The sequence below is a fragment of the Podarcis muralis genome, chromosome 2 (assembly GCF_964188315.1).
Source record: "Podarcis muralis chromosome 2, rPodMur119.hap1.1, whole genome shotgun sequence".
NCBI classification, from domain to species: Eukaryota; Metazoa; Chordata; class Lepidosauria; order Squamata; family Lacertidae; genus Podarcis; species Podarcis muralis.
Genome location: NC_135656.1, coordinates 115675112 through 115702374, shown reverse-complemented (window position 1 = coordinate 115702374; position 27263 = coordinate 115675112). Strand labels below are relative to the sequence as shown.

At 44.2% G+C, this 27263-nt stretch overlaps 1 protein-coding gene across 1 annotated transcript; it reads right to left on the bottom strand.

The window, feature by feature from the left end:
* Nucleotides 1-329: 329 nt before the first annotated feature.
* LOC114595789 (E3 ubiquitin-protein ligase TRIM7-like) lies at nucleotides 330-27167 on the bottom strand. Its single transcript, XM_077923566.1, has 14 exons — nucleotides 26702-27167; nucleotides 25696-25791; nucleotides 23330-23560; nucleotides 22608-22630; nucleotides 21610-21728; nucleotides 21120-21152; nucleotides 19424-19497; nucleotides 18478-18602; nucleotides 14401-14821; nucleotides 13868-13963; nucleotides 12598-12828; nucleotides 11248-11270; nucleotides 8169-8344; nucleotides 330-3793 (listed from the first exon to the last, which is right to left on the bottom strand). Exons 1-14 carry the CDS (start codon nucleotides 27143-27145, stop codon nucleotides 3249-3251), a joined length of 2637 nt encoding a protein of 878 aa, XP_077779692.1. The 5' UTR covers nucleotides 27146-27167; the 3' UTR covers nucleotides 330-3248.
* Nucleotides 27168-27263: the final 96 nt, after the last annotated feature.

Below are 27263 nucleotides of genomic sequence, written 5' to 3'. Positions count from 1 at the left end.
CATGGGCCATTGGCCTAACCCAGCAGGCTCTCCTTGAGTTCTTATGCCCAGCTTCCATAATTCAGTTTGGGGTAAAGTGTTGATGAAGGTGAGATTCAAACCCACATGCATGAGAAGCAATGGATTAGCCAGTCATCACCTTCACCTTGTGATCATGAGGGCGGGGGACCCAAACCTGTTCCTGGATGGACTCGAACCACCATCCTTCTGGTTAACAACCAGACACACTAACCAGCGGAGCCACAGAGAGCTGAATGGTTTCCCCCCTCAGCTTCCTTTGGGCTGAGGTTTTGTTGCTAGAGCTGAATAGATGACAAACAGACTGATGGTTCGAGAGGCCGAACAATTTAATGTCTGAGCAAACTTGGTCACCACATTTTCACCCTGAAGCCCACATCATTTCTGAACAGAGGGTACATTCTTTTTTAATTTAAACATTCTTCTTAGTTTAACATAGAAAAATATCACCGATTAAAATCTACTTGTGGTTCTAAAAATTTGTTTCTCTCATTGATGCAGTCTGCATTCAATTCCTGGTCAAGGAATATGTTTTTCTCTTTATTTACTTATTACTTGCAAATGTTTAATATAGATAGATAACAGCAATCAAGACTCCCAACTCACCACCCAGGACACCCACAGTCTTCCCTTTTCCCTTCTTAGAGAGCGCAGCTGAACACACACCTTGGCAAAAAGGAAGCGAGAGGAGGAAGTTGCCTTCTCAGAGGCTCCAACTCAGGACCTTCAGTTTATGAGACTGACCAGCTGCTTCATACGCTAAGAAGGGGGCAGAGTAGCATCTCCTCCCTATTGAGGATGTGAGTATGGCAGCTCATGGAAGTTCTGTTCACAAGAGGCAGAGCCAGATTTGTTAACAAATCAGGAAAACTGCTAGCGTGGCAGTTGAAGAAAAGTGAACAAAGAAACTCCATAAACAAAATTAATATAAATGGAAAGATCACAGATAAGATGAAGGAAATAAGAGCAGCATTTGTAAAATATTTCTCAGACTTGTATAGGAAAGGGAAGGAAAAAGCTTTTAAAATAGAGGAATATATTAAAGGTAGTAATCTGCCAAAAATAAAAGAGGAACAAATGGTGATCTTAAACACACAAATAACTGCTCAAGAAGTGTTAGAGGCAATAAAGTGGACAAAAAAATGGCAAGTCCCCGGGTCCAGATGGATGAATGGCAAAGTATTATAAAAAATTAAGTGAACAATTGGTAAACCCATTGAAAGATGTCATGAATGAGATATTAAATACAGGTGAAATCCCAGAAACATGGAAAGAGGCTTACATTACAGTAATTCCAAAACAAGATTCAGATTTGCTGCAAATTAAAAATTAAAGGCCTATCTCATTGTTAAACAATGATTATAAATTATTTGCAAACATCTTAGCTAATAGAATGAAAAAAATATTAAATGAGTATATACATCAAGATCAGGCAGGATTTCTTCCAGGTAGACAAATGAAAGAGAATATAAGAAATATATTAAATGTGATAGAATATCTGGAGGTCAAAAATGAAAAGAAAGCAGCAATGATGTTTATAGACGCTGAAAAAGCCTTTGACAATGTTTCTTGGAATTTCATGACAAAAGTACTTGAATAAATTATTGTGGATTCAAATTTTTAAAGGGAATACAAGCAATATATTCAGAACAAAAAGCTAAATTAATTGTAAATCAGGTGATAACGGACAACTGTAAGATACAAAAAGGAACTAGACAAGGATGCCCATTATTGCCGCTGTTGTTCATTCTGGTCCTGGAAGTATTTGCTAGAAACATAAGAGCAGACAAAGAGATCACTGGGATAAAAACTGGGAAAAGTGAGTTTAAATTGAAAGCGTATGCTGATAATTTAGTAATTACAGTGGAAGATCCAAAAAATTCTCTCCCTAGAGTTATAGAAAAAATTCAAAAATTTGGGGAAGTGGCAGGATCTAAATTAAATAGAAACAAAACTAAGTTATGAGTAAAAAATTTGAACAAAGAAAAAAAAGAGCTGGAGCAAAGTATTGAGATAGAAGTCCGTAAAAAAGTAAAATATTTATGGATATGGCTAACTGCAAAAAAATATAAATATATATAAAGATAATTATGAAAAAGTGTGGCTTGAGATAAAAGAAATTTAGAAATATGGAGCAGAATGAACCTCTCCCTACTAGGAAAAACAGCAGCGGTAAAAATGAATGTTTTGCCAAAAATGCTCTTTCTTTCACACTGTGAACTGAATGATTGTGAGTAAACTACTTTTATATTGATTTTAATAAGACTGTTGTGTCTATTCTTTTTAAGCGGGACAAGGGATCTTACCAGGAATCTTATATTGAGAGGCTCAGACGAGCCTGCAACAAGCAAACCGCTGTGCGTTTAAAGGGGAATGGTACTCTGATAAGATATAGAACTTGCTAACGCAAGTTAGGAAGGATATCATCAAACAATATATCCTCTCCTGCATCCCTGAACATTCCCACATTTTTTACCAGTCTTCTCAATCTATTTCCTGTCAGGGAATCCTTTCGCTGGACTAGAGAGTTCAACCAGGCTTTTCTCAACCATGGTTTAGTGGTCAGGATTCTGTGCCACAATTGGTGCTGAGGTCAGATTCCTAGCTGGGTTTTTCAGGTGTATGCTCTTCTCCTCACACACAGATGGAGAGGCACATTTTCATCTGAGGGATGGAAACAAGTCCAGAGGCCAGGGCACAGTTTCTCTACTCTGGTGGTTACTGCGATCACCTCACACGCAAAAGGTCTGAAGCAGCCAGCAAATGTGATGCCCTCTGGAAGTTGCTGGACTACAATCCCATCATCTCCGACCAGATGCTGGACAAGGCAGATGGGATTTGGAGTCCAGCCTCATCCAAAGGACACCACATTGGCTGTAATCCTAAACACATCTAAACTGCCGAAAGCCCCACTGAAGTCAGTGCATTCCTATTCAGGAACATAATATTTACTGGGACTGTTAAAGTGATATTGTCTCTTTAAGAAATAACCTGCAGAGGGAATTCCGGGAAAGGGAAGGAAAAAGCAAATAAAATAAAATAAAATAAAATAAAATTTAAAATAATTTTTTTTGTCTGTTTTCTTGCTTCTGCTGATTGTGACTAGAGCGAGTCATCTCAAAAGGCCTGTGCAAAGCTCTCAAAAGAGCTCTTGAAATGTTTGGTTTTATATCTGTCATTTTCATTTGGAGAGAAACTCCAACTGTTCCTGTGAGGCAGATTTAGCCTCCTTAGGAGATCCTGAGGTGGCTTTTATCTCCCCTCAGATAAAAGAAAGGGAGGAAGGTCTCTTCAGAGAACGAGGCTCCTGAGAACGTGTAGAGTTCAGCTCCTGAGTCAGCACCAGAAAAAGACATCTCCCCTGCTTCACAGTCCAGAGTCACCCGGATCCTCCTGGGCTCCTCACTGAGGGACAAAGGAGAGGAATCAGGAGAGGTACAGGCCCTGTACTTACCTCTCAATTTCCCCACAGCCCAGATCCCTTCCTCATAACTTAACTCACAGAAGGTATTAATTATTCTCATGAGAAAGTCATCCTTTCTCCTCAGAGACTTCCTGGCAACCCCTACAGCCCATTCTCCCTCACTTCCCACAGTGACTTCCCAGAAATGTCTGCCTGCTGTGAATCCCTCACGTCCCAACACACAAGACATGTCACTGAATCTCTCAGGATTGTCAGGCAGGGCTTGACGTTTGTCTCCCCATCTCACGCTTTTCCGATCCTCGGACAGGATGAGTTTGGGATGGGCTGTGTCTGGATCCAGAGTGACATTTTCTGTTGGGAAAAGAAGAGAGGCAGAATCAGCTGAGAGTCAGAGATGGACATCCTGATCCAAGAAACACCCCAGGAACCAGATTCCCTCTCAAAGAAATGGGATTTCTTTGTATTGCATACAGAACTGGGATACCTCTCTCTTTCTTCCATACTTTCCCCACAATAAATACTTTCCTTGTTGGTTTTAAATCTTTTTTTTTATTGCTCATAATGATATATTTACATCATAACTTTACATCATAAAAATATATATCCAAAAATGTTTGTGATTATTGTTGTTGTCCATTTTAGATCATCAAACATTACATGTACACAAAAAAAGAGATGTAATTCAAATCATAACATTCTTCATAAATAAATGACTTCCCGTCCCTTCCATTTTATTATAATAAACTTGTTGCCTGTATTTATCTATTTTCTTTTTCTTTGAAGTACTATTATTTCTATCTCTCTTCCTTTTAATATTAGTTATCTACAGAAATTACTCAAAGGCTGTTACCGTTTTCAGATTGCAGCCCTTGTTGGTTTTAAATCAGTTGTTTTCTTCTTTCTGTATTCAATGTACCGTATTTTTCGTTCTATAGGACGTACTGTTTCCCCTCCAAAAATTAAGGGGAAATGTGTGTGCGTCCTATGGAGCGAATGCAGGCTCCTTGGCTTCAGCGATAGCAATGCGAAGCCTCCGAAGCGCAGAGGGAGCGCTCCGGAGGCTTCGCGTTGCTTTCGCTGAAGCCTAGAAAGCGAGAGGGGTCAGAGCACACCGACCCCTCTCGCTCTCCAGGCTTCAGGGATAGCTGCCTGAAGCCTTTGGAGCGCAGCGGGAACTCACGCTGCACTCCAAAGGCTTCGGGTTCCTTTTGCTGAAGCCGGGAGAGCAAGACTCTCCTGGCTTCAGCAGAGAGGGAGAGCTGCACAGCGCCCCTTCAGGGAAGCGGGAGGAGAAATGGAAAGGGCTCCGTTTCTCCTGCCGCTTCGCTGAAGGGGCACTGAGCAGAGAGGGGGAGATTTCCCCCCCCCCCTTGTTCTCCCCCTCTAAAACAAGCTGCGTCCTATGGTCGGGTGCGTATTATAGAGCGAAAAATACAGTATTTACAATGAAACAAAACCACCTAGTGAACCTTTACTCACCTCTTCTGTGTTTCTGAATGGGAGGGGGGAGTAGGAGAAAAGGGGACTTGCCCTCCTTAGGCATCTCTGTATGATATGGCCATTTGGGGCTCTCAGTAGGTGGGTGATGAGGGTCCCCCAGTTCAGATAAGCAGAGAACAGGCATTCACTCTTAGATGCCTCATTCTGCTTAGAGTTGGGGAGAGTGTCAGTGCAGAGACCCATCAACCTATTCTACCCAGAAGTGGATCTGCTATAAAGTAAGGAAGCTTAAGCTTCAGGGCCCAAAACCCCATAAAGTCCCCAGAAGTGACTTGATTCATGCATGTATATAACGTTTCTCTAATTTTCATCCCCCCCCCACTTGAAAACTAAAAGACATAGGAAATATTTATTCACACGAGTGACATTGACATGAGATAATCCATTACAGCAATTTTAAGCAAAATCTGAGATGTAGTAGCTAATAATAATTTGAAAAATTGTGGTGATCTGTCATGGAACAACCCCCTGAAGAATATAACAGTGGTTACTCAGACCTTTGCGGTTGTCAGGAATTTTACTTTTTGAAATATGGCAACCCTAGATCAAGCAGGATTGCAGAAGTTGTGCCCACACTCTGGGATGATCACTGGATCCTTGGAATACTCCAGGCAGATGGAGCAAGTGGCTTCAGCACAAAGAGTGGCTTCCTCACTCCAGAGACGGAGCTTAGTTTCACTTTCTCAGTTTTCAGTAACTGGGTGTTTCCCTTCCTGTAACTGATTCAGGAAGAAACTCAGTGCTGACGTGCTTTTTTAAAACTGCAGTTGCTCAACAAATCAGCTTGAAAATAAGCTGGTTAAACTGGTTCTGTTCTCTCTTTCTGCCAAGGTCATGCTGTTTATAATCAATAATAAGGCCAGAAGGAGCTTGGGTTTCGCTTCCTATCTCCTTCCTTCTGATGTGGTGTTCTATATATACTGTTACGGGTTAGACTTATTATAAGTTATTGTAAGTTTAAGTTAAGTCTGCTGCAACTGGATTTCTTATGGACAGTGCAAATCCTGACAAACCCCCTACTGAAAGCCTGCCCACCCCAAAAAAAATTCCTGGCTACGCCCATGCGCTTAAAGACTCAAAGAGTGAAAAACACATGGAAGAGGATGAATGAGAAATCATTCAAGACAAAATTAATTCACTGTCAGTGATTGGGGCCTACACCCACCTCGGCTAGATAGGACTCCGGAGCTAAGCAGCCAACCAAGATGTCCAGGCCAGGAGGCAGAACCAGAGCTGGGGTGTGTGTAGCCAGTACTTTTGCCCTGGGTGAAGCTCCCAGAGGGCACCAGTGAGGGTCACAGCCTGTTGGCCATTTACTGTATGTGTACATAAATGTGTGTGGCAGGGTGCCCAACTTGGTCTTTGACTAGGTGACAGAAAGCCTAGTTTCACCCCTGCCAGGAGGGCAGAACATCATCCAGTCCCCATCCCTCAGATGAATTTGGGCCTCAGTCAGAAATTTACCTTTCTGAAGCTGTTGTCTGAATAAAAGAGAGACTGAGGAAGCAAACGATATGGAGTTTAAGCGTTATACTCTTGTACCTCCAATAATAATAATAACAGCAATAATAATAATAGTAATTATATTTGTACCCTGCCCATCTGACTGGGTTGCCTCACCCACTCTGCGTGGCTTCCAACATATATAAAAACATAAAACATTACAATAAATATTTGTACAAAAAATACACTTCATAATGTAGCTATAGTTTCCTTAAATCAAGTAAAATATTAGGTAGTAGAACAAATATTTTAAAACAAGGAAATAATAGAAAGAATCAATGAAAATAACTAGAACTTTAAAACTCAGCAGTGAGAAACTGGACTTAAAACCAGCAGAATAAAAATATTCAGCAAAAAAACAATGGTCTATGAATGTAGATTCAGGTAGGTAGCTGTGTTGGTCTGACACAGTCGAAATAAATTCAAAAAATAAAAAATTGTCCACTATCACCTTAGAAACCAACTAAGTTTGTTCTGGGTATAAGCTTTCATGTGCATATATCTGAAGAAGTGTGCAAGTACACGAAACTTACACCCAGAACAAACTTAAGTAAAGGTGAAGGTACCCCTGCCCGTACGGGCCAGTCTTGACAGACTCTAGGGTTGTGCGCTCATCTCACTCTAGAGGCCGGGAGCCAGCGCTGTCCACAGACACTTCCGGGTCACGTGGCCATCGTGACGAAGCTGCTCTGGTGAGCCAGAGCCACACACGGAAACACCCCAGCGGTTTACCTTCCCGCTAGTAAGCGGCCCCTATTTATCTACTTGCACCCGGGGGTGCTTTCGAACTGCTAGGTTGGCAGGCGCTGGGACCGAGCAGTGGGAGCGCACCCCGCAGTGGGGATTCGAACCGCCGGCCATGCGATCGGCAAGTCCTAGGTGCTGAGGTTTTACCCACAGCACCACCCGCGTCCCATACAGAACAAACTTAGTTGGTCTCTAAAGTGCTACTGGACAATTTTTTAATTTTTTGGTTTATGAATGTTGTCACTGAATTTGGGGTCTATAGTGGAGGACTGGAGGGGAGGCAGCGTAACAGCAATCCTGTAAAAGGATGCAGAGGGGAGATAGAGGCAGCCTTGATAACTCCCCCAAGTAAAGTGATGGGGGATTTTGTTTAAGCCAGAATCATTAAATCTTATGAGAAACTCAGCTTGTAGAGGAAGGAATGGCAGAGCTCTCGTGCAAAAGGAATTCCTCCCCTCAAACCTTTTAAAAATCTTCCATGCTATTAAGAAACATAATTGTGCCCTTTGGGGCTCATGTGCACTTGATTTCATAATTAATTTGTGAACTCTCAGGAGATTGTGATTGTGGCAGCCCTAGATAAGGCAGCTGTGGATGGACGCCTGAGGAGACAGATCAGTCCTTTGCTTCACTGCTGAGAGACAAGCCTGAGGAAGAGGCAAAGAGGGGAACAGGGTGGTTCGAAATGCCCTTTCGCACTGCCCTTCAGAGTTTGAGAACCTCCAAAAGGGCCAGCCCAGATGTACATTGAGGGGCAAAATCTTGACTTTGCTCTGCACTCTGGTTCAGGCTCTTTGTGGCAGCCACCATTTCTTTCCTCTAACCCCCCATGCACCAGAGTGACAATGTATATAGGGCATTCTGAGGAAAATAAGATGATGGCTGGACCACCAAGAAGGAAGGTATTATGGGAACATCCCTGTCTGCAGCAAAAACAAAATACAAGACAATGCAATACATTAAGAGACTGGCATACCCAGTTTTGGACTAATAAAATGCCCAGAATAAAATCCTCGCAGCCATTTCTCATTACTTTTGAATTGCTTCATCACATCCTTGAGCATACTATTTATATCACAGAGTTTGGAGAGCCTCTCATTCAGCTGTGGAGGGAAAGCACATGGAGTCTCCAATCTCTCTCTTTTCTCATACCTGGTGAGAAGAAAAATAATGTTAGTCCATTCAAAACCACAATTCCTAGCACAGTAAAAGAAAGGAAACGAGAAAGAGAGTTGAAAAAAGCCTATAGGGTCAGGCAGGCACAGAGAGGCTCAATTCTTCCTCACTACAGGCTCCATAGCTAGATATCTGAGGGCCAAAGCAGCAACTCCAGGCCTCTGAGTCTGCCCGCTGATGCCTATTCAAAGCAACTGAATTATGTAATGTAATGCTCAAGAGTTTCTCTACCAACCTCACTTCACTGCCTTTCACGAGCCAAGGGCAGCAACTATCTGAGTGTGATGACAACACAGCAGATATTTCCTTTCTCTAGATTAAGGTTACCAGACGTCCCCGTTTCCCAGGGACGGTCCCTGGGTTTACAAATCAGTCCCCATACAAAATCCATTGAAGTTGAATAGTGTCCCCGGATTCATTTAAAAAAATCTGATAACCTTACTCTAGATCAGACATGTCCAACATGTCGATCGCGATCAACTGGTTAATCGAGGGCTCGTTGCCTCCACCTTCCACCCTCTCCCATGGCCGCCAAGCACTTTCAGCGTGTGCTCAGCTGCAGCTGGAGCGACTCCGCAGGTGGCAGTCGAGGCTCTGCTTAGCCAGGCTTGCTCACTGCCACCGTAGCAAGTGCTCTGGCTGGTGCTGGCAGCCGTTGGCTTTGCCTGATGCCCATCTGCCCCCTGCAAGCCCCAGGGAGGCGCAGGGGCAACAATGAGGAGCACAGGCTCCAGCTCTGTGGAGAGAACCGCGGAAAGGCTGGCAGGCAGAGAGAGACGGTGACATCCCTCCCCTCTTGCTCCTAGTTCTGGGTAGATGCTGAACTTTCTTCTCCTATCCAGCTCCAGCCTGGCTGCATTTACTCGAAAGTAAGCCGCTGCGGAGCTCATTGTCTGGGTAAAGGGGGAATTGGACATTTCCAGGTGTGTGCCAACAGCCCTGGGAGGGGGGTAATTATTTGTTATTCTTTTTATCATCATCATCATAATTTATTTTTTATACCCTGCTCATCTGGCTGGGTTTCCCCAGCCAAATATATTATGATTAAGTTGAAAAATGACATTGGGAGAGTGTAGTAGATCACTGCCAGTTTTTGATACTGTATAGTAGATCACAGCCTACTTGGAGTTGGACATGCCTGCTCTAGATGTCTCCAGAGAAGGTGTGAAGAAGAAAAAAGATGTTTGCCGCTGTTGGCAAATGCAAAATGTTCCTTATAACCTCTATTCTGAACCTGAATGACACCTTGAAGTTACATATTGCAGCAGGGATATAGTCAATAACCCAGCACATGCCCCTCCCTTATGAGAAGTCACCTCCACAAGGGGGTCCATGAGAAAGGGTGGGGTGGCCAACAGAGTGGTTGCTGTAGAGCAGTGATGGCCAAATTTGGCCCTCCAGCTGTTTTGGGACTACAATTCCCATCATCCCTGACCACTGGTCCTGTTAGTTAGGGATGATGGGAGTTGTAGTCCAAAAACAGCTGGAGGGCATCACTGCTGTAGAGTTACAGAGTGACTATACAGTTGCAAATAAAATGTTTTAAGTGCGTTTTAGTGCAATATACAATGTGACACTTTGGCAATGGTGATGGTGAGCCTTATGTAAAATTCAATGTGTTTTTTCAAGTTTTTTTTTTAAAGCATTTTCAGAATGTTTTTATGTGTGTGTAGATTCCACCTAAGCAACAACGTAGGCACTCCAAAGGAAGTCACTTTGTCTGGAAAGGCCAGTCCTAGCACAGAGTCTTCCTAATTTCCCAGGCAGGGTCAATAAAAGAAACAGCCTTCACAGTAAGCGGTCATCTCCCAACATGTAACTCATGACCTGCTCAACATGATATCTACAATCTTACCCAGGAGACGTTGTGAGGAGGAATTCCAAGGAGCTCTATGCACGGGGCAATGTAGAAGAAACTGAGGGGCATCCTCCAGGACCCTCACCCACGTAAGACCCTGGTGTGTCTCAAAGGGTAGTAGTCCTGCTGTCTCACCCCACAACAGTATTCAGTGAAAGAGCTTGAAGCATAGCAAGTGTAAAAACTCTCAAGGGATCAGGCTTCCTACCCAAACGAAGCTGCTTCTTACCTCGGAAACTCCCTAGGGAAAATCACAAAAGTCCCACCTCTGAGGGAAAAAACCAATCAACTTATTCCAGATTCACTAACCTCCCCTCCAAAAATACCTAAGAGAAAGAGAGTTAACAGAGGTGGGTGCCTTTCTGTTGCTCACCATAGTTTGAGGAAAAACTAGTTGGACATTGAAACACGTTCGTAGGTACTGCATTTTCACAAGCATTTTTGAGACACTTTCTTTTATATGTTCGACACTCTGTATTGCAGAGTCAGTGAATGCAACGTGCAAGAGGCAGAGAAGAGCCTCCAGCCCTATGTGATGGGGAAGGAGGAGGCCGTGCTCTGGCCTTGATCCTTGGAAGAAGAATTAGATTGCTACAATAGCAAAGGAGAGGGCCCTATTTTTACGTGTGAGATGCTGTAGGGCATGGATAGGCAAACTAAGGCCCGGGGGCCAGATCCAGCCCAATCGCCTTCTAAATCTGGCCCACAGACAGTCTGGGAATCAGCATGTTTTTACATGAGTAGAATATGTCCTTTTATTTAAAATGCATCTCTGGGTTATTTGTGGGGCATAGGAATTCATTCTTTGTTTCCCTTCCAAAATATAGTCTGGCCCCCCACAAGGTCTGAGGGACTGTGGACTGGCCCCCTGCTGAAAAAGTTTGCTGACCCCTGCTGTAGAGTGTGGAGTCCTACCGTCTCTCCCCCAGGAGCCCCTTCTGTACCAGTTTTTATGTGTTGGGGTCCTGGACCCTTCCTGACCTCAGAGAGATGCTAATGGAAATGAGCCAGATCCACTTACTTCTCCAAGGTGCTTCTCACATCCTAGAGGGGAAAAGATAACAGCAATCACTGCCTATAAAAGGCCACACTTTGAAGGCACTTCAGACCCTGGAATGGATGCAGCCTGGTCCTCTAATCTCAGTCTGCCTGGCACACACCAAAGATTTGAGCAAGAATGGCCAAACCAGCCAATATTGGTTTCAGTCAGTTTTTAATTTTACAATCTGAAGTTCAGTTCTCCACAATTCCACATCAGCATTTTAGTGCGAATTTCTCCCCAAATACACCTTTGTAGCCAATTTTGTATGCAAGTTCAGATTACTTGGCTTGAGAATTTCACTAGAAAATCTAGAGAATTGCAAATGCTGGTGGATGGCTATGATTCAGTTTGCATATTGATCAGAAACAGCAAACAAAGCAGGTCTGAGGCAGTTTTAACTTATCAACCTGCATTTAATTCTGTGTGCAAAAAAATCCCTCCCAACACACTTCTCATTGTGCAATTTAGACATCAGGAGGCCTACAGTTTAGTCCTTCTAGAACATTTTCCCCCAAAGCCATTTGCAGAACATCGCCAAATTTCAGCCAGACAGCACGTACCATTTTCCTTCTGGAAACAAAAAAAAGCACCTGCAGTATAAGATGCAATGAATTTTTGTGTTCAGCTGAGTTTCTTACCCCAGCAAATGTCGGTGGATTGGGGCATTACAACCCCTCATTGTTTCCTTCACAGAAAAATGTTCAGGAAAAGGTCAAGGAATTGTGAGGTGGTTGGTAGAGACCATATAATGATGGGCGATATTTCTCAAACCAATGACAGGTTTCTCAGTGGGCTTACATAAACACCCCAAATACCACAGACCATTTACATTTGTGCTGAGTTGTAAAGCTATTGCATTTTTTGATAACACTTTCATAACATTTATCATGACTGAAGTTGGCCTCAATGTCTGTCTGGAGGGCAGAAATTGAAAATCTGAATGCAGAAAGGTGGGAGTGTCAATTTGGATTAAAAAATGTGATTGTGCTCAATGTTAAGGCTCACTTCTCCTTTGCTTAATTTTAATTTTGCTTAGCTCTAAGGCAGCCAGAGCAGCCTCTGGGAAGCCCACAACAGGACATGAAGGCAGCACTGCAAAAATAGAAGGCATTAGGAGAAAATCTTTGGCTAAGCACAGAACACCACATTCTATTAACACTGAGTAAGCATCTCCAATCTGTGTTAAGGGGAATAATAAACCACACCAGTTTTCTTGACAGCTCCTGTGAAAGAGCTGAGTTCCTTTACTGCTTGTATAGAGGAACAAAAAGATTTGGAGGAAGCCTTGTCCTGGAGTGGAGCCTTGTGCTGTTCCTGCCGCCATCTTACCTGCAGGAGTTCACTTGCTGGCTTCTGTCGTTTCTCCTCCATCTCCTGGATGATCCTCTCAAGAGAGGAGACTTCCCTGGAGAGTCTGGCCAGCTGCTCATCCCTTCTTCTTGCAACCTCCAGCTCCACCTCTTCTATCTCGTGCAGCAGATGTTTTTCTTTCTCTTCCAGAAACTGGCGCAGTTGTCTAAACTTCTCCTCTGTCCCCTGCTTCTCAGTTTTTGTTAATTTCTGCAAGAAGCAGGTAGAAGTAAGAAACATGGAGCAGTGACTCAGGAACACACTTGCTCTGCCCTCTCCACTGCTATTCCTGCTTGCTGCCTTCCAGTTTGCCTAAAGCAATGAGCTTTTTATTTCTAGCCATGGAGGTTCCTTGTACATATTTGGACCTGGCATAATCACAGTTCTAAAATATTCAGGGAGCCTCCACGGACATTAAATGCTGCTCACTTTAGACTGAACACTTCCATAAATAGGAAGGCAACAGAAACAGAGGAAGAGGGCATAGCTAGCCTGCTCATCCCCAGAGCACCCCTGTTTACTTTAAGGCTTCGGGATGGCCTGACTTTGCTAAAGATTAACAAAAGAGTGCACATTCCAAAAGACCTTTCATTAACCATTTGTATGGTCCTTCAGGATATCCCAACTAATTTATATTCAATAGAGCTGGGCTGCCTCAGGGGGAAGAAATTCAATCCAGTTTGCATTCAAAGGTGGACTTAGCTGATAGTCACTCTCCAAAAAAATACGCAGATGGAAAAACAGCATTCATTTCAAATTAACACGCCTCTGAATGTTACTCTGGTCAGATAATGTGCACAAAAATGCACATTTGAGGGTAAAGTAGGCATTAAAATTGTTTATGAATGCAAATAACACAGAAAGGACTTTTTAAAATTCAAAATTGCATGCTGATGTGGAAAAACGGGGAGAAGCTGGTATGGGACAGATTTGCCAGTGCTTTTTCAGTCCTGACTTGATTACAGTGGTACCTTGGGTTATATATGCTTCAGGTTACAGACGCTTCAGGTTACAGACTCTGCTAACCCAGAAATAGCACCTTGGGTTAAGAACTTTGCTTCAGGATGAGAACAGAAATCGTGCTCTAGCGGTTCAACGGCAGCAGGAGGCCCCATTAGCTAAAGTGGTGCTTCAGGTTAAGAACAGTTTCAGGTTAAGAACGGACCTCCGGAATGAATTAAGTACTTAACCCGAGGTACCACTGTATTCAAATGCTTGTTCCCATCCTAGTAACAATAGGGACACCTACAAGGAGTTCTTGGCTTTGCTTTTCCAGGTCTGCTCGATAGGCCAGCATTTTTTCTCTCTCTCTCCTCAGTGTCTCCAGGCGGCTGCAGATCAGTCTCTAAAGAGGAAACAAAATCCCAGGTTTGATTAAGACCAAGAAAAAGTGGGAGGGAGGGAGAGAGAGAGAGAGAGAGAGAGATAGACAGAGGAGTCCACTTTAGAAGGCATCTGAAAGCAGCCCTGTATTGGGGGCGGATTATGTTAAATGTTTTATTATGTTTTTATATGTATTGAAAAAGCTGGGTGGGGTATAAATATCATTATTATTATGATGGCATAGGACAACCCTATTTTCATCATAGAAATGTTGGAGGGTATGCAAGCTCCCTTTGGAACCTACCCCTACACTGCTCTTCTCCTTTGCTGCCTTTTACATAATAAACAATTGATGTTTGGGCAATTGATTTAATGCAGTTTGGACTTAAGTGCTACGGAAAACGGCCCAGGAAGAATCCACCGCTCTTCCCCTCATCAAGATCCACAGTGATTTCCTACCTTGTACTCTTCAGAGGCCTCCTCCAGAGGAATCACCTTGTGGTTTTCATGTTCCTTGGATCTGTCACAAACCACACAGATGAGGGTCGCATCGACTTTGCAGAAGAGTTTCAGGGTCTCCTGGTGCTTCTCACAGACCTTCCCTTCCTGAAGGGGAAGGCTGAGCTTCTTGGCTATTTCTACCACGTTGGCCAGTTGCCGGTTGGAGATGAGGCTCCTTGGCTGGACAGTTATTCTGCACTGTGGGCAGGAAGCCTCTGCCTCCAGTTTCCCCCAGCACTGGACCAAGCAAGATCGGCAGAAGTTGTGCCCACACTCTGGGATGGTCACTGGATCCTTGAAATATTCCAGGCAGATGGAGCAAGTAGCTTCATCGCACAGACTCTGGACGGGACCACCAGAAACAGCCATACCTGCCAAAGTCCCAGTTAAGTTTTACTTTCTCAGTTTTCAGTCACTGGCTGTTCCCCTTGCTGTAAATGATTCATGAACTCAAGGCTGATGGGGCCTTCTTTTTAAAAAGACAGACAGGCCTCTGCAGTTGCTTAACATTTTGTTGAGAAGCCTTGGTTGTCCTTTCATTGCTTTGGATTGCTTTTTAATTGTGTGTTTGTTGTTGTACAGTGGTACCTCAGGTTACATACGCTTCAGGTTACAGACTCCGCTAACCCAGAAATAGTGCTTCAGGTTAAGAACTTTGCTTCAGGATGAGAACAGAAATCGTTCTCTGGCGGTGCGGCAGCAGCGGGAGGCCCCATTAGCCAAAGTGGTGCTTCAGGTTAAGAACAGTTTCAGGTTAAGTACGGACCTCCAGAACGAATTAAGTCCTTAACCCGAGGTACCACTGTACATTGCACTGAGAAGGCTTCCTGAACTCAGCTAAATCCTTGGCATTGTGGCGGTGCAGTCTTTGCTTCAAAAAAAATCCAAGGGGCTTTCTGGCCGGAAATCGTTGAGGGAGAAGCAGCGACCGTAGCTGCTCCGACTACACCACGCCGCCAAAGGACGATAAGAAGAAGAAGGACGCGGGCAAGTCGGCCAAGAAGGACAAGGACCCCATCAACAAGTCCGGTGGAAAAGCCAAGAAGAAGAAGTGGTCCAAAGGGAAAGTAAGAGATAAGTTGAACAACCTTGTTCTGTTTGACAAAGCTACTTATGACAAGCTGTGCAAGGAGGTGCCAAACTACAAACTCATCACACCTGCTGTGGTCTCTGAAAGGCTGAAGATTCGAGGCTCCTTGGCTAGAGGAGCTTCTCAGCAAAGGCCTAATCAAACTGGTGTCCAAGCACAGAGCCCATGTCATCTACACCCGAAACACCAAGGGGGGTGATGCACCAGCTGCTGGGGAGGACGCATAAAAGGTTCTTGGGAGTTTTTTTAAGACTCTGTAAATGACTAAAATAAAATAATTTCAACTCCTAAAAAAAACAAAAAACCCAAGGGTAGAGCTTTGTAGCAGTTGGAGCTGCCCTGGGCTCCCTGCTTGGTCATCTTTGTCAGCTGCTCAGTTCCAGGGAATGGTCTGGTGGTGCTGGGCCTTCAGGTGAGGGCTGCATTTTATCCAGCGCTTGGCATCAACTAGTTTGAATAAATTGTAATGAATTTGTTCAAATCCTGGGTTCGTCCACACTTCCGCTTGTCTAATTGGTTTTCTGCTTGACCTGCAGTTTCTATCCACACATCCAAATAGTTTCCGGAAAACCTGCTCTTTATTTTTAAATAGGAGAAAATGTCAATCTGGAGAAAACCCACATTGCCATTTGCTCCGATTGAGAGCTAAAGAGCAGTTTTCCCCAGGAGAAACCAGGAGGATAACAGGCAGTGTGAGTAAGGCCATCATCTCTGAACTGCACCTGAAAGTAGCCCCCATAACTGAGGGTGAATTAATTTTGTCTTGAATTATTTCTAGTTTACCATCGAGTTCATTCTCTTCCATGTGTTTTTCACTCATTGGGACTTTTAAGTGTAAAGATCATAATTGTTTGGGGAAATAAAGTGCTTTATAAAATGCTTTGATCTGTGAAACTGTCACTGTTACGAGTGCCAAATAATAGAACTTCTGCACTTGGAAGAAATGAACATCTAAACTTTGGAACTCCCTTCCTGTTGATATCAGGTAGTGCCCTCTTTTTTTGTTTTTGTTTAGGCAATTCTAACCTGACACGTAGAAATTGAAATTAGGCTACCGCTGGATTTAATTATCATTTGAATGTTTTTGAATTCCTGTTTTCATAAATATTTTCTTTAGTATTTTAATGTTTATATTTGGGGTGTGGGTGCATGTAAATGGATTAGTTTTGTTATAATCAATCAAGCAGTACATAAAGCATGTAAAATCAAATGAATCATATGGACAATTCCCTTTCCCCTGTGTGTGTTTCGCTTTACTGTATATGTTTTATTGGGGCTGGATTCCACGAAGTAGGATACTGGTAGGGTTGCCATATTCCAAAGCGCAAAATCCGGGACACATTTGGGGCACCTCCCCCATCCCGCATCTCCATCGTTCACCCCCTTCCTGTTTGCCCCCTCCTTCCCTCCCCCTTACCTTTGCTGTCCTTGGCCTCCTGCTCACGAAATGCTGCGTCTCTGGACAATGGGAGGCCAGAAGCCCGGGCAAGGCCTGGTGGCCAGTGGAAATGACACCAGACCTAGTGCGGCCAATAATAATAATAAAAGTAAAATAAACCCAAACCCGGACACTTCATGTAAACTGCAAAAATCTGCCCAGAGGGGCATGTCCCCAACAGAGGACATGTCCTGGAAATCCCAGACATATGGCAACCCTTGGTACTGGAAGAGAGGCAGTGCCATGAGTCTCACTAGCATAACAGGACTTCAGCACCTCTTCTCCCCACTGAGAGAACCAACCCCCCCAGGGATGGTGAGGCGCATCTGTTTTGCAGGCTTTCCTTCGGCAGGCCAAATCCTCAGCTGCTGCAAAGTGCCCTGCCCTTGAGGGAGTCCAGAGAGCAGCCTCCCCTCTGCCTTGAGGACATTATATGGTGTGATATGGGTGAGGAAAAGATGGAAAACTTTCCTTGAATAGACTTCCCTCACTTAGGGGCCAATCCCAATTATAGGTAATTGCCCCTTCTCTCAGCAGCCTCCTCTACTCCAGCCCACATCATGCAGGAATGTCTTTTAAAATTTCAGATAAATCTTTTTTTTATTTGATTTCTTTGTTTCTTATCTTTGTTACTTCTTTATTTCTTTTTTTCTTTATAAATTTTCTATTTTATATAATTTTCTTTCTTTTTTTACCTGTTACGAGATAGTACATAATGTTTGTATAGACATGAAAATCTTTTAATCAATAAATAATTTTTTAAAAAATCATTTTTATTAAGTTTCCCATTTTAACAATCCAATCAAATCACATTGAATGTTCCAAATTATACAAATACTTATCAAATAGTCCAAATATTCTGCCTAAATTATATATTTTTTTTGTTGGGACTTCCCATGCTTCAAGTTCGGGGGGGGGGGGGCTCTGATAATCTCATATCTCTGCTGCTGTGAATAGTCTTTCCAATAGTTCCTTTAAATCTTCCTGTTGTTAACCTCCCTTCTTTCATGGCCTCTGAGTTGTTTCCACAAGCAAGTTGAAATAAGCAATGATGTGTTTCTGTGTGAATTTTATGTGTACGACTCTCCACTGTTGTTGCAGTACCTCCTCACATGCTGGTACCTATTTATCTACTTGCACTTTGACATGCAAGTCAAAGTGCATGTCAAAGGTCGGTGGTCGGTGGTTCGAATCCCCGCGACGGGGTGAGCTCCCGTTGCTCAGTCCCTGCTCCTGCCAACCTAGGAGTTTGAAAGCACGTCAGAGTGCAAGTAGATAAATAGGTGGGAAGGTAAATGGCGTTTCCGTGCACTGCTCTGGTTCGCCAGAAGCGGCTTAGTCATGCTGGCCACATGACCCGGAAGCTGTATGCCGGCGCCCTCAGCCAATAAAGTAAGATAAGCGCCGCAACCCCAGAGTGAATGAGTGGCCCTGTGGCATGAGTGAATTGGCTCACACCAGAGCATGGAATAAAAAAAATGGAAGTGAAACCCCCCCTCCAAGTTACCACTCTTCTTCCTCCTTCCCTTGTGGCAGGAGGAAACGGAGACTAAGGCCACGGCAGAAGTGGAGGAGGCTGTGCTGCCTGCAGCAGCTCTGCCCAAGGCTGGGGCCGCTCTGCTTGAGGCCATGCTGGTGGCAGAGGAAAAGGTGGTGGCCAAAAGTATGGGAGGGGCAGCTGGTGAGCAAGTGGACGAGGGGGGGTGCAAGCGGGTGGGGAGAGCGATCATCGAGGGTGCAGCAGGGGGGTAGGGTGGCAGAATTTTTGTGAAGGGTATGGGAAGGTGGAAGAATGAAACTAGGATTGAAGGTGATGGAAGCTGAACCCTTTTGAGGAATATGTTATTTATTGGGAAAGTTAAAGTGTTGCTGCCTCTTTAAAAAATAAGCTGCAGGGGGAATTCTGGGAAAGGGAAGAAAAACAATACAAAGTCTTATTTTTGTTTGTTTTATTATTTATGCTGATTGTGACTGGAATGAATGCTCCCAAAGGACCCCTCAAAAGCTGCCAAAAGGGCTCCTGAGAAGTGTGTGTGTGTGTGTGTGTGTGTGTGTGTGAACCACCCTGAGACCCCCAAGTATAGGGCGATATATAAATTCAATTACACATGTGTGTTGTGTGTGTCATTCTAGTGAGGCAGATTTAGTCTCCTCAGCAGATTTCTGAATCTCAGGTGAAGGGAGCCCGAAAGTGGGGGGAGCCATTGCCTTCCTGCCATGAATGTGGGATCCCTGGAGGCATCAGACAAGCTCTAGGCAGGAACAGAATTCCTCCATCATTACTCTCACACTCGTGGGCAGTTCCTTTGTAAGTGGAGGCACTCTCCACACCCAGTTCTGCACTTTCAAGCCCACCACCCTCTAGTTTACATATGAGGAACCCAAACAGCAAGACTAAAGCTCTTGATGGTTCCAAACTCTGCAGAACAGACTTCTTAACTCCAGTGAAACACCAGACCCCTCCCGTGAACGTGGACCTCCATTGGAAATTTACCTTTCTGAAACTGTTGTCCGAATGACCAATTATCTGAGGAAGAAAAAGATATAAGGTTTAAGGGATATATCTCACAAAACTGTGGTTACAAATAATCACTTCATAAAAAAGCATGTTGTTTCCCCATTTCACATCAAAGATTAAGTCGCAGAACAAGTAACATGAAACAAGAAAGTTGTACCCAGATGAAATTAAAGTAACAGGTAAAAATCAGACATTGTAAACCATACTAGACAACAACAGAATAAAGCCATTCCAAATCCATCAATGAAATGGGGATCCATAATGGAGGATTGGAGGGCCGGTATCAGTATTTTTAAAGGATCCAGAGAAGAGCTGGAGGCAGGTTCAAAGCTGCCCCAAGTAAACAGGTGGGGGAAAGCTATTGAAACCAGAATTGTTAAAAATACTGACAGAGCAAACTTGCAGAGGAAAAATTGGCAGAGATTTGAAATCTAATTCCAAGGGTCTCGTGCAACAGGAAGTCCTGCCTCATTAAACTTCTAAAATTCTTACAGAATGTCAACAAAATTTTTGGTAGAGGCTTCCTGGAAAAGTGTTCTTAGCTTCCCATGTGGGGCTGATCTAATAAGAATTGCAGGATTGTGTGATGGTTGAAGCACTATGCACGGCAGCTGTGGGTGGATGTCTGAGGAGACGGCTCAGGCCTTTGTTCCCCTGCTGGACCAGCCTGGGCAAGACACTGTTGGCTATTGGCCCACTCAGGAAAGGCTGACTCCTCTTCCCAAGCACTGGGGCCTGCTGCCGGTGATCTGCCCCTGGCTGGTCTTCGGTCAGTCCAGGGAGATCAATAATAAGCGACACCTCCCTCTCGAGAGATGCACACTCCCTTTCCCCTTGCATCTCAGCAGAAGAAAGACGACAGTCTGAAAGTAGTCTGACTCATTCTACTTTATTCCCGGACTGTACACTGTAGACGAGCTAGTACAAAACATGTCTGCTCTCTCCGAAACCTCCGTACAACTCACTCACTCCTCCTCTGCAGCAACAACAGGAAGGTCTCAAGTTACACTTGGTACACAGCCCTGAGAATAGCGTTGAATATCCTGTCTCACGCTCAGTCACATCATAAGAATCACATGATGTAAACAATGAGCTGCTGGTTCGCAGCTGGTGAGCACACATATCCCAACATCCTCCCCCATATGAGGTGAATCAACAGACACTGGGTGCTTGCTGATGCCCTTTTTAATGACCTTCAAGACACTGAAACCCAAGGAAAGACTGGGAACCTCCAAAAGGACCTCCAGATTGTGTAGATCGGAAACAAAATGTAAGGAAGGTTCCATGTAAATGAAAACTGGATGTTAGGGCTGACCCAGTGGGATTTCGTAAGGGGGAAAGTCAATGAAATAGTTTATAGGTAGGAACCAAACTCCTAAGTCATTGGTCCCAGAATGGCATGCAGGTCTTCGCAGGGATGCCAGCACCCCCACAAAAATCTACCCCACACCTGTATCTTCAAACCCATCCTCTGGTCATTCATTGTACATATAAAGAAACTAAATGCTACTATAGACCCAGAGCTAAGCTATTGAATGTGCTTCCAAAGTCTGCAGAACTGACGGTTTAACCACAAAGAAATACCCGAACCCCACCCCTCCTGTGAATTGGGGTTCCTCATTGGAAATTACCTTGCTGAAGATGTTCTCTGAATGAAAGGGAGTCTAGGGAAGAAAAAATATATGAAGTGTAAGTACTACATTCTTTCATTTCAAATATGTGTTCTTGCCAAATAACACTTTATACTGCAGCATCTATCTAACCCGTGATCTTTTCTCTGCCATGGTTTCTTCCTAAAACAGGTGCAGCCAACCAGCTAAAAAGAGACAGATTGTCCTGATCTCTCTCCCCTCACCCTCCCTCCATGGCCTCCTGCCCAAAAATGGCACCAAAGCACAAACGAGTAAAGAAGTGGGCAAACTTCAGCTGTTCAGACATCTAAATCAGGTGTGTGTGCAGCGAGATTTGACTATAATTCTTTGTGTTTGTCTAACTGAGTGTTCATGTAACAAGCAGACAGATAACGGGACCTGTGTGTACAATATAATATGAGCCTGGTGTGCTCACTTTTTGACTTACATAATGCCCAGAATAAAATCATTGTAGTCATTATTTTATTACCTTGGAATTTCTTCATGGCAGAATCCAGAAGTTGGTCTATATCACAGAATCTGGAGGTCTTTCTCTTCAGCTCTGGAGGGAAAGTTGGCGGATTCTCCAATTTCTGTCTTTTGTCATACCTGGTGAAAGGAAACAAAATATTAGTCCGGTCAATTCCACAATTCCTGGTAAAGGAAAGAAAGCTGAGAGGAGGAAGAGAATGGTAGAGAGCCTAGAGGGACAGGCAGACACAGAGGGGAGAGATACTTCCTCGCTCTGGGGTCCAAAACAGCCAAACCCCAAGCCTCCAGAAGGTGACCAGGCCAGACAGAGAGGTAGCCTAACTCAAGAAGGAAGAAGCCTTGCCACCTATTCTGGCCGCTGCTGCCTGAGGTAACCAACACCCTCTTTGTTCCATAGCTTAGTGCAAAATCCATATTTGCCGTGTGTGTGTGTGTGTGTGTGTGTGCGCGCGCGCACACACACACACACTCTTTTGTTGACCACCAGCATTACGCTTTCCAATATATAACTACCTCTGTCGTAAAGGTATATATGAAAGTATTGAAAAGGTAATTTCAAAGCCTGGAAATATGAAAACCTTTAGGCCTGCCATCAAAACATTATTGTTCTTATTAAGGGAAGTGCTCAGTGGCTCCATGTGGATGTTAAAAAGCAATGGGGACAAGATGGAACCCTGTGGGACAACCCTGGAATGCTCCCATGGCCCTGAAATATGTCCCCCATAGAAATTCTCTTTCAGATGTTTGAAACTATTGCAGAGTGAGTAGGATGTGCAGGACGCAGAGAAGAGCCTCCAGACCCGTTTGATAGTGGGGAATTAGGTGCTGCTCTAAGCCTGATTCTTGGAGGGAGAATTGGGGCACAACAAGGTCAAAAAAGAGGGCCCTGGTTTTACTTGTGAAATGCTGTAGTCTCTCCCACAGGAGGCAGATCTTACGTACTCTCCTCTTTAATCCCTCCTGGCATGCTAACAGAAATGAGCAGGATCCACTTACCTCTGCAAGGTGCTCCTCACATCCTAGAGGGGAAAAGAGAAGGGAAATCACTGCACACCACAGGCCACGCTATGAAGACCCCTCAGACCTTGGAATGGAGGAACACTCCTGCCCTTTGATGTCAGTCTCATAGCACACACACCAAAGTTTTGGGTAGGGATGGCTGAATAGTCCAATTTTCAGCAGTTGGGTAAATTGTACACTTTGCTTGGCTGGAGAACTGCCTTAGAAAGTCCAGAGAACTGCAAATGCTGACGGGTGTTTGTAATTCAGTTTGCATATCGATTTATAAAGTGCAAATGAGGAATGATCTATCCCACGTCTATTGGATGCACAAGAGACCTGGTTTGAGGCTCCACCAATTGAGCCCCTTTATGTGCCTACTTCATGGGTAGGCAAACTAAGGCCCGGGGGCTGGATCCAGCCCAATCGCCTTCTCAATATGGCCCGTGGACGGTCTGGGAATCAGCGTGTTTTTACATGAGTACAATGTGTGCTTTTATTTAAAATGCATCTCTGAGTTATTTGTGGGGCATAGGACTGAACAATTTTTTTCTTTCAAAATATAGTCCAGCCCCCCACAAGGTCTGAGGGACAGTGGACTGGCCCCCTGCTGAAAAAGTTTGCTGACCCCTGGCCTGCTTCATCTATAGAAGCAGCAAAGGTCTGCAGCCATCCTTTTCCTGACGTGGAGCCTTGTGCTCTTCCTGCCACTGTCTTACCTGCAAGAATTCACTCTCTGGCTGCTGGCGCTTCTCCTGCATCTCCTGGATGATCCTTTTCACATAGGAGAGTTCCTTGGAGAGCCTGGCCAGGTGCTCTTCCCTCTTCCTTGCAATCTCCTTCTCCACCTTTTCTATCTCATTCAGCAGACATTTTTCTTGTTCTTCGATAAACTGGTGCAGTTGTCTGAACTTCTCCGCTGTCTTCTGCCTCTCAGCTTCTGTTAATTTCTGCAGGGTGCGGGAAGAGAGAAGAAAAGCGGAGCCCTGAGTCTGGAATATGGGAACTCACGAAAACAAGACGCGAGTCTTCCACAGGGAGGGCACTTGGGACTTTTCATGGACACAAAATCAACTTCCTGCTGGTGAAGAAACTCCCTTCAGGCATTAAAGGAAACATGGTGCTTTAGACTGGCATCTTAAACAAGTAGGAACAGGAGGAGGTCAAAGGTGGCATGTTCATCCCCAGCACTCCCCATTTACAGTGGTACCTCAGGTTACATATGCTTCAGGTTACAGACTCTGCTAACCCAGAAATAGTGCTTCAGGTTAAGAACTTTGCTTCAGGATGAGAACAGAAACTGTGCTCTGGTGGCATGGCAGCAGCAGGAGGCCCCATTAGCTAAAGTGGTGCTTCAGGTTAAGAATAGTTTCAGGTTAAGAACGGACCTCCGAAACGAATTAAGTACTTAACCCGAGGTACCACTGTACTTTAAAGCTCCAAGATGGCTTGAGTTTCCTAAAAATTAGTAATGTATCCATTTTTGTAGAGGGTCAGAGGGTTAAGTCAGCTGTCAGCTCAGAGCTAGCAGGACAAATGGTAGAGAGGTAACTTTGGGAGGCAGAAAATGCCAGTTCAGGCCTGGAAAGTGCCCACCTTCTCCTGCACCAGTGAATGAGAGCTCACGCTCATCTCAAGCCTGGTGAATTTGCCAAATAGCTCTTCCTGAAAAAAATATGCAGTGCAATACAGTAATCTTCTGAAATTCGCACGTCTCCAAATTTAGCCAGGTTACCCCAGCCAGGTAACATTTACAAGAATAAGGGTGAAGCATGAATACAGATGAATTTATCGTTCCAAAATAAATTTATTGATATGCATTGATTAAGTTTGTAACGTTAAGAATAAACATTGTAAGATTGTTCATGGGGTTAAAGTAACTAATATATATAACACAGTGTTAAGTTATAAAAAAAGAACAAAGGACATCGAGCTGTGGTGGAGGGAAGTTACAATAGTAGAAACAAGGAAAGTAGATATGAAATAGATATAACATAGAACGTACTGTTAAAAATGGAAACTTATAATTGATTGTAATATTTCATACTTTATATTCTGTATATTCTAAAATAAAAAATAACATTAAGTTCTAAACAAAAGTTATAAGAATTCTAATGTCTCAAATATAGAATGTAAAGGTAAAGGTACCCCTGCCCGTATGGGCCAGTCTTGACAGACTCTGGGGTTGTGCGCCCATCTCACTCAAGAGGCCGGGAGCCAGCGCTGTCCGCAGACACTTCCGGGTCACGTGGCCAGTGTGACAAAGCTGCATCTGGCGAGCCAGCGCAGCACACGGAACGCCGTTTACCTTCCCACCAGTATGCGGTCCCTATTTATCTACTTGCACCCAGGGGTGCTTTCGAACTGCTAGGTTGGCAGGCGCTGGGACCGAGCAACGGAAGCGCACCCCGCCGCGGGGATTTGAACCGCCGACCTTTCGATCGGCAAGTCCTAGGCGCTGAGGCTTTTACCCACAGCGCCACCCGCGTCCCCTCAAATATAGAATAAATATTCATAAATGCATATATATTTAAATATATAAACCATGTGTCTGAAATAGTACAGGAGAGCAATCCTGAAGCCATTTTGACTCTCCCAATGACCTCAAATATTCCTCTGCCCTAAGGGAGGCAAATGGAGAAAGCCTTCCCATTGTCTTTTTGCTTATAAATCCTGTCTTAAGTGCATATTTGTATATGAATAGGGTGAGCCCGTGACCTGGATTCAGGAGCTAAAGTATTAACCATCACAAAAGAATGGCCAGGCTGCCCAGGTAACGCAAACTGCGACCATTATCAGGTATCCTGACAGACAGGATTTCTGCTGTAGAGCGCCTCTTATGATGTATGTATGATTTTGGGGTGGTCTTTGGCTAAGGGGGTTGGGCAATGTCAAAAGTCTTTAAAGGTTCCTGCACACTTGTTCAGGGTCTTTCCGTCCTTGGGAAGAGGGGAGGGAACTCTCTTGCAAAAAATAAATAAAATATCTGCCTTGCTTTCTACTGGATCCTGCCTCTATCCATTCTCTGACTGATCAAAAGCCAAACCCCAATTTTTACATCACTAGTAACAACAGTGACACTTACAAGGAGGTCCTCACATTCCTTTTTCACGTCTTCTTGATAGGCCAGAATTCTTTCTCTCTCTTTCCTCAGAATCTCCAGGCGTCTACACATCAGTCCCTAAAAACAAACAAACCCAAAAGCTCAGGTTTGAATCAGAGAAGCAGAAGTGTTGATAATTTATTTTATTTATCACACTGATATACCACCGTTATCTTCCAAAAATCTCAAGGTGGTATCCATGGTTCTTTTCCTCCCCATTTTATCCGCACAACAACCCTGTTGTGGCTAAGAGATGGTGACTGGCCCAAGGTCACCTAGAGAGCTGCATGGCTAAGTGGGGATTCGAACCCTGTCCTCCCAGGCCAGGCGTAGGCAAACTCGGTCCTCCACATGTTTGGGGGACTACAATTCCCATCATCCCTGACCACTGGTCCTATTAGCTAGGGATCATGGGAGTTGTAGTCCCAAGACATCTGGAGGACCAAATTTGCCTATGCCTGTCCCAGGCTCTAGTCCAACACTAACCATTACGCCACACAGTTAAGCTAACCTCTTGGTGGCCTTGCTATTACCTCTTTATCACATAAAGTGCTCTGGAACATTCTAGATTTTTTTCTAATTTCATTCATTTTATTGAGAATAAATAAGCAATGGTTAATGATTTTTTTTAAAAATTCTGATATATTATTATAGGAATGGTGTAGAAACTTGCATAAAATCAGTATTTATTGGGGGGATGTGTATCATGTCCACCCATGTTTTTATAAACAAAAACAACGTTACAAAACACAGGAGCAGTGCGCAAGATGTATTTTCCAACTAAGCAGAGAGAAGGTCATGTAGGAAAATAAAAGCAGCAAAACACATATTGAAAGCCAAATTTTGCAATTTGGTGGCGGGGGGGGGGGAGTTTTGTATATCTGAATTTGACACAAAATTGAAGTCCCTCCATCCCGTGTAACCTAAGAGTTACAGAAAAGCTCCCAAGAAGAATCCAAAAAACCCAAAATCCAGAATAATTTCTTACCTTGTACTCCTTGGAAGCCTCTTTCAGAGGAATCGTCTCGTGACACACGTGCTCTTTGGATCTGTCGCACACAAGACAAATGGGGGCTCCGTCCTCCTTGCAGAAGAGTTTCAGGGGCTCCTGGTGCTTCTCACAAACCTTTTCTTTTCCTCCTTCCTCCTTCCCCTCTTGCAGACTGAGCTTCTTGGCTATTTCTACCACGTTTTGCAACGGCCAGTTTGGGATGAGGCGCCTTTCCTGAACCGTTTCTCTGCAGTGAGGGCAGAAAGCCTCTGCCTCCGATTCCCCCCAGGACTGGATCAAGCAGGACCGGCAGAAGTTGTGCCCACATTCTGGGATCATCACCGGATCCTTGAAATAGTCCAGGCAGATGGAGCAAGTGGCTTCATCGCAAAGACTCTGCACGGGACCCCCAGCAGCAGCAGCAGCAGCAGCAGCAGCCATGGCTCCCTCGCGCCAAAAACAAAGCAAACTTCCACTTTCTCCGTTTTTCAGCCAATGGGCGTTTCCCTTCCTGCAGGATCTCGGTGCTGATGGGACTTTTTTTAAAAGAAGAAGCGGA